The sequence below is a fragment of the Eurypyga helias genome, unplaced genomic scaffold, assembly GCF_000690775.1.
Source record: "Eurypyga helias isolate BGI_N326 unplaced genomic scaffold, ASM69077v1 scaffold12653, whole genome shotgun sequence".
NCBI classification, from domain to species: Eukaryota; Metazoa; Chordata; class Aves; order Eurypygiformes; family Eurypygidae; genus Eurypyga; species Eurypyga helias.
This window is the reverse complement of record NW_010239281.1, coordinates 25677-43342: the sequence shown is the minus strand read 5'-3', so window position 1 is coordinate 43342 and position 17666 is coordinate 25677. Positions and strand designations below refer to the sequence as shown.

The window sequence follows — 17666 nt, the reverse complement described above, 5'->3', positions numbered from 1 at the left end:
AATATCAGCTGTAACCTCCACTTTCGTTCCCATGACTGGCATTTCCTCTCCAGGAAGATTTTTTTCTGCTGAGTTTATACTATAGAGATTAGCTCAGTGTGTATTAATTTCTAATTCACTTAATCATTTTGAAGGCTCACTTCCTTCCTTTGCTCAGACTTCTCAGTAACACCAAATAACTTGTTTATTTAAATACTTTTATGTCAGGCACAAGAGCCGGCAGATGCATCAGCAAACTCTTCAAAAATAATTAGATTTTGAAATTATATTGATAGGAAGTCTATTAAGTACTTCCAAACACCAATCTAAAGGAACCCAAAGTAATGTTTTAAGCCAGGAAAGTTACCTCAGGTAATACATCCATATTACCATAACCAATTTATTCTCCTGCCCCAACTCATTTTATTGGTTCCACTCCAAAGTGGAAGCCGAATAAACTGTACCCAGGCTTCAGAGCACTTAATCTTAGCAATTTTTCATGTGGGCTATGATCAGGTATGTTCATTAATTATCCTGAAAAAAAGGCAACGCAATTAGCTGCAAATACCTGTGCACCTGCAGTCTTCCAGACAGCAGCTTTTCCTTGCCCAAAAGGAAGGTAAATAAAGGAAAAGAAAACTTCCCACCAAACCCTGCTGCTCCTAAAACCCCAACCCAACACCGCTGAAAGAGGCACCACGTACGCACAAAGCCGTCGTCTCTGGCTCGAGCTCCTGCCAGCCTTTTCACAGGCAGAAAACACCCATTCTCCAGTGCCACTTTCCAAATATGAAGAGGAGGAGGACAGAGGAGGCCGTGTGTCTGCGGAACAGGGTCAGCACCCACCCTTACATGCCCCATGAAGCTTCCCTGCCAGCACGTGCCTGCATCCCTGAACCATGCCGGGTGGGATGCCCTGCTGACCGGTGCCAGTGGCTTGGCCCATGGGCGGCCTTGCTGGCACCCCCAGGCTCCTGGGGTGGGGATGAGGTTGGGAAGATGGAGAGGAGGGATGCTAGCACATCATGGTGAGTGAGGGGCCACCCAACGCCAGTAATCAGGGACATACCCAGCAGCAGAACAGGCATGGTGACATCTTCCTCCTTGCAACACACAGCACTCCTAACTTCATCAGCAGCAGGGATTAAATGATATATATTTTATAAATACATGTTAGTTATACACACACACACAGACAATTTTACTCCAGCTGCTGGCATACTCTAAATCTGCATCCTCAGTTTCTGTCCCCCCTTCAAGAAATCAGCTTGGGCAGAGCAAGGAATATTAAGTTTTTCACTGCTCAAACCACGGGCAGAGATGTCTGCAATGAAGAGAAGAAAGCCCAAAAGTCCTTTTAATGACTTACATGCTAATCTGACTAGTAACTCCCTAGATCTAATTAGATATTAATTCTCTCCTTCACAGAAACAAGCTGATTAGCAAACACCAACGTAACCCAGCATTAACCTTGCCACCACAAGAAGAAAAATGGCAGGTTCCTCTCTTACGTCTTGACTGTTTGCTGGGTAAAATAAATGACCACCTTTCATTTGTATTAGAAGCTGACTTGTTCTCAAATAAAGCAAACACACAAAGGCCTCAGTTGCTTATTTTACAGCACTGTAAAAGCACGTTTTACAGCTGTGTTGCAAGCAATCTGTACTCATTAAATTATCACTCTGACAGGCTTCCTGTGAAAAGCTGTCAAATGCAAACATTTTTCACAGACGACAAATCATACTTTCCCGGTGCTCTCCGAGATACTGCTATCCAGAGGGATGGCAGGCTCTCTTTTCCCTACCAGTTATCTTGTTCAAACTCCCAGAACAAGGGCTGTCCCCTCTGTCGACAAACAGGCAAAAGCACACGCGACACCGCGAAGGGCTTCGCAAACTGACCCGTGGGAGCAGCACGCAGGTTAAAGGTTTCCCTGGCTCTCCTAGCTAAGGGCAGAGCGTGGAGAGATGTCTGGGGGACATGGAGATACCCACCCCTTTGCCAGGTCTAAGCTCTGCAGGCACAGGTCCCCACTTGAGGAGGGCTGGGCTGTGGGAGGATGGACCACAAACACGGTGCTGGGCTAACGTGGCTCAGCCAGCTCTGTTCCAACCTGATCCAGAGGAAAGCCCACATCTCAGTGCTTCAACCCAACTCTGCCAATCCCCACTGGATGACAAGTCATCTTGTCACTGGGGGTGATGCTCAGGAGGATGAGTGCAGGGGTGAGGGTACCAGCACTGTCATCCGCAGAACACAGCCAAACTGCTCAGTGGGACCAGAGCCACAAATCCTTTCCTAATGCCAAGAAGAAACTTAAAAACTTGCCTGTACTGCAAAATAAATCCTGTGGACGCTCCGGACTTTGATGCTCAAAGAAAGATGACATTTCCAATGCAATTAACTTTTAGAGATAGAAAAGGCAGTAATCTGCAGTCAGGCAATCTACAGCTCTGGGCTCTGTTTATTCTTTTAATACATTTGAATTTCAGGGTAGAATTTCAATGCCCAACACTCAGGGAAAACCTAGAGATGTCATGAAACGGTAAGAAAGACTAGATGTGGCTTATCTGGTATTTCTGTAATAAGAGTCCTGAGGGAAAAAATAAAAAAAAAACACCTCTGCTTTTGAACAAATCTTTCCATAAAAGAGCACAGTGGGAAAACACAACCATAGTTACTTAGCAATTTGCTTTTTTACAGGTAATAAGATGTATTACCTGTATGCAGCTTGAGGGCAGACCAGCCCTGCCAGTAACCCAGCACAGAAGAGCATCATACCACCCCAAGGTGCTTCCACATGACATGAGCTTCCACTGCCAGAGTAACTCAAAAATCATCTTTCCGCCAAACTGCAGATACATGAGCTACCTGAAGAAACACAGTCACTCCAGCCACTGCAAGTACAGGGCAAATCCTCCCTCCAGACAAGGTATACGCTTCCTTGGATTTCTGTACCCAGTATTTTTTTTGATCTTGGATTCACAGGCCTCATCTGAAAATATCCTTTCCTCAAGTAAGAAGAGATCCAACGTTTCCTTATTCCTCGTGCTAACATTTCAGATATATTAAGAGTGGGATTTTCATACAAGAGGGCTTTTGATGAGGAGAGCCTGCTGCTGTAGGGCACAGTCCTACCTAAATCAAAGGCAGCTCCTGGAAATTAGATGAACACATCAAAGGGGCACGTTCCCGTTCACCCACAGACAGGCTTGGCACTTCCCTAAAACGCTGGTGACAGAAGCAAACTGAGTGGCCTCCTGCCATCACCAGCACCCTCTGCCCCTCAGCAGGACCAAAGCCCCCACCCTCCTCTGCCTCCAGCCATGTCCCAGGCAGGGATTCCTCAGGGCTGAACCCACAGCAGATCACCGTAGGAGTGCTAAGTTTTGCCTTGAATTTCCAGATAAAACGCATTTATTTCAGAGAATGATTTCCCAGGGAGAAGCACAGCTCCACAGCACGCTGCTTGCTCCTCCTCCAGCAACTGCAAAGGGACAAGCCACAAGTGACCCAGGGCTCAGCACCAAAGCCCCACATTTTTTATAGTAAAGAACACCTTAAGCGTGGTGAAAAAAAGTCTTATCCAAGAGCTCAGCAAGGCTGTTGAGCCAGCGTGCTCTCCACAGATGCCCATCTGTTAGCCACGTTGGGGTTTGCTGGTGTCCTTCCCAAAGGAAACCAGGCCTACCACCTCTGCTCCCAAAGGCACCTCTGCTCCCAAAGGCTGCCAGCCATGCTCCGTTTCCCATACACCAGGTTTGCTTAGTTTACAGCTGTGCTTTCAACTGGCCTTATTCTGTTTGAGGTTTCCAAATTAAGTATGCAAACAGATACCAGGTAGACACGCAATTACTCAACATACCTAAAAACCCAAATAACGCCAGGCTCAAGCACGCAGAGAGAACATGCTGAATTTTTATGGGCACAATTAATTAGTTTCAGATAATTTGCCACCCAGCTTTTCAGGTATACTTTTAATATGTTGTCTGGATTATGATTAATTAAGGACCGCCTGTCTTACCGAAACCTTTAATTTGCTTGTCTGTATAGACAATTATGCTTTCTAGTGTGTACAGGAGAACACTGCCACGAAGAGATTAATTATATTATCTCGTAAAATGGTTTACTCAAACATCCACAACAGCAGGACGGATTCCCAGGCGAACACTCTTGCCTGAGCCACGGCCCGAAGGCTGCGCTGCGGAGGGGCCGGCGCCAGAACCGTCCCAGCACCCTCCCAGCACCGTCCCAGTGGTGCATCTCCACCCCGCAGCTGCGCCAGCCATGCGAGGCAAAATTCAGTCCAGACAGATAAAAGGAATCTGAAGGAAAAGAGACGAATGTTTCACAGCTCTTCACACCTCAAAGGTGAAGCCATCCGTAGCCATGCCACCTACTCCAAAGGAAAGAGAGTTTCCCCCCCACCCACCCCCAAAAAGTGCCTCATTACTTTTAATATGCCTTCACTTCCTTTATTGCATATACCGCATTTGTAATTTCCACCAGGGAAAAACAAACCATAGCTTAACAACCTTTTTCCAGAAGTGTTGAGAAACCGATGAATACATAGTGTTAACACATTTATTGAATATGAACTCAGGAAGGGCAGGGCAAATCCACAAGCTGTTTCTCTGTCTTGTTTTCAAACATGTGTTAGCACTTACTAACAGGGGAAGAACTCTTCCCCGGAGTTTGAAGAAGTACAGGCTTAAATCATGCCAGTGTCACAGCAACAGCCCTGATGCATGAACCTTTGGGGAGCTGAGAGGCACAACATTGCCGCAAACCTTGCTTGATTAGTGAAAGGTTTCAAGACAACAACAAATGGGCTGCAGCCTCATAGCAGAAAAAACAACCACCAAAGAAACAGGATTTCGAGAACTTCTTGTTTCTTCAGGGTGCAAGAAGATAACCTTCATCTGCACCCCGGGGCCGTCAGGAGCCCAGAAGAGCAGGGACAAAGCTAAAACACAGCGACAGGTCACTGCCACCACACTGAGACAGAGCTCCTTGAAGGAACAAGAAGCAACAAAATGGGGGGAGAAAAGCAGCATGGGGATTGCCATCTGCGATTCAAGAAGCAGGAACAGTACATGACATCCTGCTGCACGCAACAGTCGTCTGTGAATTGGGAAACCAGTGGCAGCAGAAGTGCCCTTGGTCCCCCCTTGGTCCACCCCGTTCTGCCACATCCCACACAGCAGGACAAACCCAGCCTTCGCAGCCTCGTCCCCATTTCCAAGGCCGCTACTGCTCACGCCTCCCCTTCTGGGTCAGCTATAAGGTGTTTCTCCCGCTGCTCCCACAATGCCTCCTCCCCAAGCAGCAGGTCCTCTTCATTCCCAGCTTTTCCATCTTCCTCCTCCTCGTGACTGCAACTCAACAACTGTCTTCCCCAATGCACCTCCCTCCCTTGATGCTGCTTCTATTCCCTCCATTTGCTTGCTCGTCCTTCCACTCCCCCACCATGCCTAGTTTTCATTGCACCCATTCCTCAATCTCAACCAACTTTTCAAACCCATTTATTACTTCTCAGCTGCTTTACCCTGCTGACCCAGGTCCCTTTGGTAGCAACAGCAACTCCCCACCTGTCAAAGAGCAAAGATCAGCTGCAAAATCTGAACGCGAGTTCCTTCAGGTTGCCTCCAGCACACCCCCCTTCAGAGGAGCTTTCTGGGACTCTCGCTAAGGTATTTCACACATACGTATTTTTCCAAGCCTCCCTTCCCACGCCTGCTGTTGAAGAGCGTGAGAAGAACCCGTGCTGCTGAATGACAGGAACGGCTTTCTTGTCCCCCACTACCTCAGTTACCCTCATAGAATCATAGAATGGTTGGAAGGGACCTTAAAGACCATCTAGTTCCAACCCCCCTGCCATGGGCAGGGACACCTTCCACTAGAGCAGGTTGCTCCAAGCCTCATCCAGCCTGGCCTTGGACACTTCCAGGGATGGGGCACCCACAGCTCCTCTGGGCAACCTGTCCCAGTGCCTCACCACCCTCTCTGTGAAGAATTTCTTCCTGATATCTAATCTAAACCTCCCCACTTTCAATTTAAACCCGTTACCCCTTGTCCTGTCACTACAGGCCCTTGTAAAAAGTCCCCCCCAGCTTCCTTGTAGCCCCTTCAGGTACTGGAAGGCTACAATGAGGTCTCCCTGGAGCCTTCTCTTCTCCAGGCATCTTGTATTTGCACTGAGAGCTCTTCCAGCTAGGGCTGCCTCTCCTACCTGTTCTTCCAGCATGCAAACAGCTGGATGCTGAGACATTACAATACATCTAACACTAACAAAATAGCTCCAGCACTGCACCAGTGGAATATCACACCTCCAAGCCCACTACAAGACCCCAAAACACTACCAACTCAATGGGCATTGAGAGGAGAAGCTCCCAGGACTACACAAGCAATCGGAGCCAGCACTGAGGTTAGGTGGCTTCTTTGTGAAGAAATAGGAACAGGGAGTTAATTTTAAACAGACAAACAATAGCTCATTGACTGGCTGACAGCAATTAGTAACCAGTGACCACCAGGCACATTTCCTGTAGCCAAGTATAAAGCCTACTGCCCACATCTTTGCTTCTGGAAAATACAAAAGGTAAGAGCAGTTTGCCTGTGATCTTAACAGCAGAACTGCTTGGGCTTGAGATGGCAGATTTGATCCCTCCAGGCCCATACACAAAGTGGTTTTGCCCATTGCTGACGTCTTTGCTCAGTTACAAAAATCTCCATTCTTTTCCCCACTACCCCACCCCCCGCTCCAACCTACAGTGCTGGCGCCTCCTCCAATTTGAGATCTCCTCATTCTGGGATGCCATGACCTCAGGATATTTCCGAGCCTCCCAAAACAGAGGTCTGCTCCCCCACTGTCAGACAAGCATCACCTTTCTCAATGAACAAAACAAAGTCACAGTGGTTTATGTACCTCCTTACAAAGCTCCCGATGGAGAGGAGCCTGTCAAAAGAAAACAAAGAAAACACAAGTTTCCACTGTACAGACAGCAGACAATTTGTTTCATTATCGCTGCAGTGAGTGGGGAAGCACAAACAAAAGCACACAAGTGGGATTTTCTAAAGGAAGTGGTTGCTCCCTCCTGCTTCTCCTAAATCGCTCCATCCCCACTTGAGGCAAGAACAGGTCTGAAACCGAGCCTGAAGGACTGGCTCTTGGCAACAGCTGCTTCTGCAAAATTTGAGGGCACTTCCCACTGCTTTCTGCCTGGGTTGGTACAGGGTTTGGTGGCATCCCTTTCTGCAGAGGGAAGCATGAGGCTGCCCCTTCACCTAGGCACGAGTGGCAGCAGACAGACAAAGTCACTCTGTTATTTGCACGTTTAACGATGCAGTCATCATAGGGGCACTGGCCAGAAGGCAGGTTGTAATGGCAGAGCTCTCTCCAGATTTATTCAGAAGCACAAACACACGGGTCTAGCACAGCAAGCATCAAAAGTCCACCAGGTCTCTGCTCTCAGCACTCCAGGTGTGCCACAACGCCTGGAGCTGCCCCCTGACTGCTGGAGCATTTACCTCTGCAGGACTAACCCCACGGTCCCGGGTGCCAGAGGCATGGGGATCAGACCCTGGGTCTCTGCCGTTGCAGGCAGTTTCCAATAAAAGAGTTAATGTGAGATGAAGGTCCCCAAAGGGCAGTTATTTTGGTAAGGCAGAGCGCCCCAACGGTCTGCCAAATTCTAACTATAGGCACGGTGGGCTGGGCACCCGCGGGACTCATCTTTCACCGTTTGCCTCCGCACCGCCCGGAGCTGTGGAGAGGAGCCCACCAAAAACTTTCCCTTGTCCTTCCAGAGCCATTCCCTGTTATTAGCACTTTCCAGCCATTCATCCCCCCGTCCCAGCACGCTTCCCTGCTAACTCCTACCTGGAGACAGCAGCTGGAAGCAAAAGGTTATCTGAACAACAAAATCTAAATTCAGAAATGAGATTACAGAGTGGGGGTCCCCAGTTTCAGCAGCTTGGAAGGTATTTGGCCAATGCATCCCTGACTAGGCACTCGGTCTCTGTCACAACCCAGATAATGGAATTAATTTACGTGCCCCGGAGTAACAGAGGACTCACACTAGAAGACCAAGGGCATCCTGGGATGCTTCAAAGATGCAGGCCACGGCCACGCTGTAATATAGCCACACCTGTGGCTACTTTGCCCAACACAGACAGGAAGCCTATACACAGGGGTCCCTTCTCCAGCCCCTCTGCCCAGTCCATATGCAGTGGAGGGTTGGGCGCAGCACAGTCTTGGGGACCCCAGCCAGCTCCTGCCTGGTTTCGGTTTCTTTCCGCTTGTTGTCCCAGAGGGGTTTCATTTTACACTTCTGTATTTGTTTTATCTGAAAAGCTAATGGAAAAGTCAGGGGGAGCAGATCGGAATGGGATTCTCAACATTTAATAGATTCCTAGAGGCTGGTTCAGGCTCTACCATTTTGTACAAATCCTTCTGTTGCTTGAGCACTGGGAATGCCAAACCTACTGCCAGCCCAGCCCAGGGATGGACCATGCCACATTAGTCTCCTTAACATACCATTCCTGTACGATGAGGGTTGCAGAAGTCTGCTTGCCTTCCCTAAATCCAGAGCATGTAGAAGAAAGGGACAACACTTGGTTTAAGTGCAACAGCAAAAGTCCTTGTGAAATGCAGGGGCAGGAGAACAAGCAGCCGCTTACCAGACTCAGCCCTGTGGGGCTGAGGCTCAGCAACCCCTCTGCTCATGGGGGCTTGGGGTTCTGGCTGCCCTAATCACCCTGCAACCAGCCTACTTGGGGGGGGAAAAAAAAATTAAAAAAAATCATTCCTCCCCCCAGGAAAGGCCTGGCACAAGTTGCATCTTATGAGAGATTCAGGAAGTGTCTTTAATAAAAAAAAACCCACACCTAAGAATATCTTATCTAGGCAGCGAGAGAATAGCGGAAAGGCTGAAGAAGAGTTATGGGCTATGTCCTGTCCCTGCTCCAGTTCCTCAGAACAGCTGAGCAATTTCCCCAAAGCACTGCTTGGCTAGCACAGACCCCGGCATGGAAAACTTCAGCCTGAAAGGGCAAAAGAGGTGAAAGTTCCAGTTTAATAAATGGGACCGAGCGTTTATGCAGTCTTAATGTCACCATTAATCCTATTAATGTTATTAATCCCTGGGAGAGGGAAGGGGAGGGCACTAACTGATGAAGATGAGAAGTCAAAAGAGATTTTAAATGCACACTTCCCCCACCTCCCCCCTTTTTTTTTTTAAATCCCTGACTGCCATAACTGCTTTTGTGGCAAGAGATGCCATCGCAGCTGCACAGCTTTGTGGCTTTCCCATGGCTGTCACTGTCACGGAGGGAGACACACGGCCAGAGAATCTCACCAACAAATTCCTCAGTGAAGCCCGTAAACGTGTATCTGAGATCACATATGCCAGAAAAACCAGCAAATCTTCACCTTAAAAGCATCCAGCAATGGGGAATCTGACAAGTCCCAAAGTAATTTTATTTTATTAAAAAAGCATTTCCCTTACTGCTGAAAATATATCCCTTACTGCCACAGTGGGATTGGGCTAGTTGTTTAAATTACAACAGGAGAGACCCGCAGGAGCATACACAGCTGTACTGCAGGCAAATATTTAAGCAGGATATATAAGATACGGGACTCCAAAGCTCCACTCTTCTCCCAGCGTCTGCAAACCAAACACGCGCAGGAGGATCTGACGCTGTCGCATTACGCATTAGGAGGCGAAATGACTTCTGGTCAGCCCTTTGGGGATGGATAATCAGCAGCTTGTTCCATGCTCCCGATTAAGAGGAGATAATCCATTTCTGTACGGCTTTGGTGTCAGATCAGAGCAATTCTGGCAACGGTTCCAACAGCACACAGCGCTCCGGCAACAGCTGATGCAAACACTCCAAAAGCCACGGGGCATCGCAGCCTCCATCCAAAGGACGTGCCGCCACTTCGACTGTCCTTTTGCAGCAGCAACTGCTCCAAAGGTCAAGCACACAACGGAGGCAGCACGGGTTTGCCTCTCCTCTCCGACCTGAATGTCAAGGCTGAGAGATTAGCAGCCAGAGAACCCGCAACAAGGATTCCCAAAGAGCTGGAGGACAGAGTTTGCTGCTTGAGCCGCATCCTGGAGCGGTCCCACGCAGCACGCAGACATGTCACCCTGCAAGAGGAGCATCTGTCCCACTTGCTTGGAGACCAGCTAAGTGAAGTGAATTTGGGCCTCTGCAATAACTCATCTTGCCTGCTCGGTGCCTCTGCACAGCTGAATGCAGAGGATTTCTTGTTAAACAGAGGAAGGTGCAGAGCTTGTTTTGTATCAGCTTTATTTTAATTTGAAAGGATTTGGCTACTATCAATGAGGTATCCCTAAAGAGCTGAAAATGCTGAAATCAGAGCACGATCAGTGCAAAAGAAGAGCTCTGGAAGGGATCATGTGCTTTTCAAATCTCATCGCTAGAGATAGGGAGAAATGTGGGTCTTGATCATCTCCATCTCCTCTAAGTTGGGCATGTTGCATCAAAAAAAAGTGGGAAGAATTAAGTGGGACGAGGAGAACTCAAATGCACAAGGCAGAACAGACCGCAGCTGACGCAATGACCAAGCACCGAGACCAAAGGCAGGCAACACCACAGGCAGCCGACCACTCAACAGCCGGCTCTCCAAAACAAACCAACAGAACTACCACAGCAGCCTAGGGCATAGTACTCCAACATTTTTGCAGAAGTGTCTGAGAACCTCAGACGGGAGACTCCCCAACCTGCCCCAGCCACCAGTAAGAATGCTGCTGGAAAGAGGCCCTTCAGCCTCTGGGGGACGGGGCTGGAGGGAGAGAGGCAGCCATGATTAAAAGTCTTACAAGGAGTAAATGATGAAGGATGGCAATCAGTTAATCTCTACTTCCAGCCCAGGTAAGCTTAAAAAAAAAATTGCTAAATCAGCTTTGTGTGCAGCAAATGAAGACTGAGATCTGACATTAGCAAACGCTGAAAGACGGGGCCATTAGCCTTTGGGACAAGCTGAGGAGGTTGCTAATTCTCCTTCATTAGTTCCATACGGGGCAGAGAAACACCCCTCAGGGACAGGCTGGATACAGTAAATCCAGCTTCCAGCAACAGGCTCACACCATTCCCTTCCAGATTTGCCTGTCGAGGACTCCCAGGGCTGAGATCAGGATGAGACGGGTGCAGGGCACGCTGCGAGGGGCTGATGGAAGAACCACACCGCACAAAGAAAACAGCTCACACAGCCCTTTGATAGGGCTCCCTGTCAGAGCTCACCCGTTCGGAAGCACTGTGCTTTGGGAGGTATCCAGCTCAGCTTAGCTTAATATCCCCCCGCCATCACACAGCCCTGCAGCCATCTCTCACCCTACAAACAAGCAGGCACACCCAGCAATACGTCTGCACCACGTCAGGGATGCTAATACAGTGAACCATGAACGCTCTTCGTTTTCAATGCTGCATTTCAAAAAGCTTTGTTGTTCATTTAAGGTGAAGCAGATGCTGTTCCTCTGGTCTCTTTGAAATGGCTTATCTATGGGCTGGATTTCATTAAGTGTCTTGTTCTACATTTAATAAGCTTGCAAGTCTAGACACTTTGGTTCTCTCTCTATCACCCCTTTGGTGTACCAGCAGGTAGAGACAACAGAGGTTAAGAGGGAAATATTTAGCTAGCAGATTGAGATGCTATCAAGATGATTGCATAATTCCACCACTCTGACTCACTGCAATTTCATACCCAGGGATTTCTTCGCTCACCCGAGTGCCAATCCCTTCGGAAAGAAAGGGGCTGCTACCTGCTTGCAGTAGTGTAGAGGATGTCCCTGGGAGGTCCAAGGCACACTCACTGGGATATTAGTCGAAATTATATGCTGAACCAATGACCAAACAAGGGAGAAAACAGTCCAGAGATGCAGTGGAATTGCCCTCTACTACCAGACGGGGATGATAACATATGAGCAGAACAGATGCCTCAGAAACCCAGTCCACCTGCCTCTTCAGATATTTCAGCGTGCAACAGGGTGTCACCTCATTCGCCCAACAGGGACAACCCAGGCAGGAGCTTGATGCCCTGCTCCTCCCTCCTGGGGATGCTCAGGTGCAAGGCCCACAGTTACCAGGAGCCCTGTGGGACCTGCCACAACTAAGAGCTCAGCAGCAACACAGAGATGCTGCTCGGACCTCAGACGGGTGCTGTGCCCGATGCCCGGGCATCAGCCTCAGCTGTTTGTGAGAGGGACGTACCAAGGCGTTCTTGAAAGAAAGGCGCCTGATTGCAAGTTGGGCAGTGCTGGAAGTGTATGCCAGCGTTTCCAGAGGGAGTTTCCTCCTGCAGCTCCCATGAGCCAGGCATGCCCTATGGAGACCCAGTCTGACAGGACACCTCTGCGGATCCCAGGACAGTGCCAAGACCAGTCATTTCCTTATCAGTCAGCAGTTAGCGTCACTCGAGTGATGGGAACTCAGCCGAGACTTTGTTCATCTTGCTTCTGACCCTGCATCACACTTGAACCCTCAGCTCCCGTGCAAAACCACCTCTGTGTTCACCCGCTGCTCTGCTCAGCCCCGAAGGCTAAGCGAGATGAATACAAGTCCTGTCGGTTCCCAACACACTGGGGAAAAATCAGCATTTGTGCACATCTTGCAGCCCTGATCCACACGTTACAATTACACGCGCAGCGGGGATGTACCAACAAAACTAACTGCAATCTTAGGTTAAGAGTAAGACATTTTTCAAGAGATTAATCAGAAAGAAAGATCTTCCTCTTTGGGAAACAAGCAGCCATAATCAGCAAATATTTCTCTCACGGGATTGCAAAACAAGGCATGCTCTGCCCTCTGAGCCATGAGTCATGAACTTCCCCAGAAAGGGGGAGGCACAACTGAACAACTGCATAGGGAACAACAGGATAGGGATTTTTTACATTTTATCCCAAGGGAACAAAGTTCAAGGTCTCTGCACTTACCATCAAACTTCTTGTATCGAGAACTAAACATGGTTTCTAAGTGATTGCTAAGCTCTATGACGGCAATTCTGAAGTCGTGTTTACTCTGCTGACTGTACTTCTCCTCCATTTCTTGAGAGCAGCATGTGTAGCCTTGTGAGCAGACTTTCAAGTGGTCACCTGAAAAGCAGAGAAGAAAACACTCAGAATTAAAAGGATGCTCTACGCAAGGGCAAAGAGGTTGGTTTGCGAGGACCCACAGCATCATCTCCTCCCAAGGAGGCCCTCCCACACCACGAGCACAGGACCAGGACTGTACTTCTCCTCCATTTCTTGAGAGCAGCATGTGTAGCCTTGTGAGCAGACTTTCAAGTGGTCACCTGAAAAGCAGAGAAGAAAACACTCAGAATTAAAAGGATGCTCTACGCAAGGGCAAAGAGGTTGGTTTGCGAGGACCCACAGCATCATCTCCTCCCAAGGAGGCCCTCCCACACCACGAGCACAGGACCAGGGTCTGGCAAGGAGGCCCTCCCACACCACGAGCACGGGACCAGGTCTGGCATAACAAAGCCTGATTCTACAGAGGAACTTTATAGCTACATATGTAAATGCTACACCTTGCCTTTTTAGATGAAAAACTGTCCTCTTACTTATTAATAAAAGGAGTAAACAGATTCTTATCTTGCACAGTATAATTTGAAGAACCAGCAAACTGACCTGTATATGCTATGCTATCTTCCATGAAGATTTTCCCAAGTTTTTTAACTACTTACAATTCATTCAGTTAATACACAACATAGTGTCAACCGCAATGGTTCTTTTGGTACAGATACATCCTTTTTTCTTCACCACCCCACCTCCAATTATCACACGAAAAGTAATCCCTCTCAGAAGCCCACTCATCACTGATATTAAAATATACTTGTTTTATTCAACAGCTCATGAAAAAACTGTGTCTTTCCCCACTCCTAATTTCAGAGTTTCCTGTCATCATCCTGGGCAAAACTGGTTGTTTGCTTTTGGAGAATTCAAACAGGTTTTTTCTTCCTTCACCCTGAAAGATAACTCTCTCCTACATGTCATCCAGCTCAAGATGACTTGGTCAGAGGAACCAAAGTGCTTCAGTATCTACTGCAGCTCTGTTTCAAAATTTCAGACAATCTGGGAACAGGATCTGGCCCCGTGTAATTTGCTTTCAGAGTGTCTCGCTGCAGTGCGGGATGAGGCTGCCCGCTTCTCGCACCACCCATAAACCGCTGCCGTCAGGTTTCTGATGAACTCTATGCGTATCAATCCCCAGCTCCAGCCTCCCTGACAGGTCCCACAAGGCAGCACCATCGCAGGCAAGTGGGCTGATGGTTCAAACTTGGGCAAACTGTGCAAATCTCTGTCAATGCCAAAGATATGATCAAAACAAGTAGCGAGGATGAGAAACTCATCCTCCCCAAGTCAGATGGTATTTTCAAAGACACAGCCTACATGTAAGCTGCTGCCTTCTCTCCCATTTCACACCGTGTTGCCAAACCTTACCCTTCAAGCCTAAGGAAGCAGATGGAGAAGCGAAGGATTTTCCCTACCTGCTCACACCCTAGAAGCCACCAACCACCTCCAACCACCATAGAGGTTCAGACTCACAGCAAGAGCTGCTAAGGACTTGGCAGGCCCCTGCACAGAAAATAACCTCTCCATGACAGGCTGTCAAGCATGCACTTACTGAAGAGCCATCCTACCTGCCAAAGCATCAGAAGTGGGTTTAGAGAAACAAAAGCAGGTTTTGCATGGTGCAAAAGCCTGCCCGTGATTAAGACAAGGTGTCGCTTCTCTGCTCGCCTTGTGCCTGATCTCATAACAACATCATTTGCCAAGATATTGAACATTTGCATCACTTTGCATGACCTTCTAGCTCAGAAATGTTAGTATATCTCCTTTCAGACACTTAAGGACCATTTAAAAATAAGATGTAAGTATTTAGTTATATATATACACACACACACAGAGAATTCTAAGAACCTCTCCTCCTAAATCTATTTTCCTTTTGCACTAAGGGGTTTGTTTGTTTTCCCTGGCATTACAGAGACCTTGACCGACAGATAATTCTGCCACAGCTAATTTATTGCACAAGACCATCCGCTGCTCTTGAATTACGGAAAGCTCAAAGTCTGTTACAGGAAGCAGCACTGCTTAGGCACAGCCTTCAGAAAACACAGAAAAATCTCGCTATCTCCTTACAGATATATTTTTTCCTTTTATGGACTGCTTCTTCCCATCTGAGAGCAGCATCTCCAGCAACAAATAGACAGCATTAAGGGATGCAGCTCTGTTTAGCTTGATAAACCATTTAAGAGAGAAAGAGGTGCACCCAGGATTTTCAGATTCTGCCCACCAAATCCTCTACAAGCCTGCCTTACCAGCAAGCATTAAAAGAAGAAAGTCCCCAAGCTCCACTGCTTTATTTCATTTTGAATCTCTTTGCTCTGGTTCCAACACAGGACTGCAGCTCTGACACAACAGGACACAAATAAATAGCAGCTAAGTGGTAACTGCAGCTAGAGCAAAGGCTAGTTTCGCAGTGTCAAAATAATTTAATTTCAAAAGTCTTGAAACAGTTTTTGGGGTTTTTTGCCCCCTAAAATTCTTATAAAGGGAAAGTATGTTGGAAGTATTTTACCCAAAATGCACCTCAGGATTTCAGGACCATTTCCATGATGTGTGCCTGCCTTCGGTGGTTACAACTTATATACCTGCCATTCTTTTGTCTTGGAGAGGTAAGCGACCCCCTACCCTACTTGGCAAATTCAAACCTACTGATAGTGAGATTTCTTTTCCTAGCTACACTTTGTAAACCCTCCAAAGTTGTCCACAAGTGCCCTGGGATCCCTAAAACAGCTTTTAGCAACTACTCCAATTTATTTATTGATAAAAAATAAAAAGCTCAATATATTTCACAAATACAAGTAACAGTTTGATTCTATTAAAACTAAAATTGCCATCCCACCTAATTTACAATGCCTTTTTCTGTTATGTTACAGTGGTTTATATTTCTGTGTGTTACATCAGGAGCTGATGCTACAGAGCAAAGTTTCTCTTCTTTGATCCCCCCTGTCCCAGATTTGCACAGTCGGGACACACATGCAAAGCCGAGCAAGGAGAACACTGCTGATAGTAACTCAAGCTTGCACAGATCCTATTTGGTTGATCATTAAGAAATTATGCTCCCAAATGCAACTCAGACATTCAAAAATGAATGACCAAGCAATCTAATTATGGAAGATATTTCTCAGTCATGTCAGCACTATGTGGTCTTGGCTTGTGATCAAGAATTAGCTCTGTCTGGAGCCGAGGAGCTCTGGCTACTCAGTGCTAATCATAGGAGGATGCACTGTGTTACCCAGTGTTAAAAAAACAAAGTTTTAGTGCCGTGGGTTGCTTTCCTTGCAGTTTTCTTACGCCACAGTGGGACATACCGAGGGAAAGTCACTGAAGACGCTGGGGCCCCTGTTTTCTCACAGGGAGGGTTGTCCTCAGCACCTCTGCATCCCCAAGAATACATCCTCACTTGAGCAAAGCCACAGGCACTGACGTGGTTTGCAAGACATCTCATGTCTAGCCTTTGTTCTAAATCTGCTTGCAGAGCTGATCTGTCCAGCATCCATCCACAGGCCTCATCCCACGCCCGAGTTTGCAGGGAGAACAACACAACATCCCAGCATCCCATCGCCTGCCCAGGTGACAGAGCCATTGCATGCCCCTTCAGCAAGTGGCTGCCATGCTGGGAACCACTTCTACCTCCATGGACAGACCCCAAAGCGTGGCATCATCAGACAACAGCTTCAAAACACAATGGTGCTACGAGCAGGGCATGTAGAGGAATGAACACAGCCAGGGCCCGTGGTCCATGGGAGCAGGGACCAGTTAGGCACACAGAAAACACCAACCTAGAGCCAGGACCAAACACAACACACTTGGGTTTTCCTACTGGCTGTGAACTCCTCTAAGAAAAAAGAGTGAAAAATATGAGTATTTAGGCCCACTTAAACAGAGATGTGATATTTATGTATATTACATAAAGAACACTCGTGGTGTGCACACACCGTCAAGGACACATTCGGCAATGATTACTTCCCAAGTAAAAACTCATCAAACAATGCCCATACAAGGCAACTCCTCATCTACTCTTGAGTGTTAAAGACTCGGCAGCTTTTGTAATTTATCACCATGCGAGCACAGCAAAAATATAACTCTGCCACAACTTCCTTTCAAGTTGGGCTTTTTATTGAATCGTTTGGCAGGGTGTACAATCATCACATCGGGGGCTGCAGGGCAGAAAGAGCTTAAGTAGCAGAGAACAACTCCAAATATCTATCACATATGCACACCATCGCTGCAACTGGTCATGGATTTGCAGCAGATCTTTCCCATGGCCTGTCACAGGAAGACTTTTTCTCTATTTTATATTACACGTGAATACTGAGCGACAACGATGGACCAAAATTACAGAAGCAGCTTGCTCCTTGGCTAGTTAACAGCGCACCTCTGGGGAACGGAGGTGGCAGTTTAAAGATAGAAAGGCAATGGTACGCGATGTAACATCTGTACATCCAAGAAAATGTGCTCAGAAAGGTAATCTTGCAAACTTATGATTTAAGTCATTACAGAAACGCCACATTTAGAAACTCTGTGTGCCTGGACTTTGCTTCCAAATCAAGTAACTGTTTTGCAACGTGTCAGAAAACAAGTTTTCATCGAATGAGT

General features: G+C 47.5%; 1 protein-coding gene across 1 annotated transcript in view; it reads right to left on the bottom strand.

Annotated features, from left to right (window-relative positions):
* Positions 1–13044, bottom strand: part of GPC4 (glypican 4) — a 36977-nt gene extending 23933 nt beyond the window's left edge. The window contains exon 1 of the mRNA XM_010148086.1: positions 12936–13044. Coding sequence (XP_010146388.1) covers positions 12936–13044 — 109 coding nt within the window. The remainder of the gene's footprint in view (positions 1–12935) is intronic.
* Between the last annotated feature and the right edge of the window lie 4622 nt (positions 13045–17666).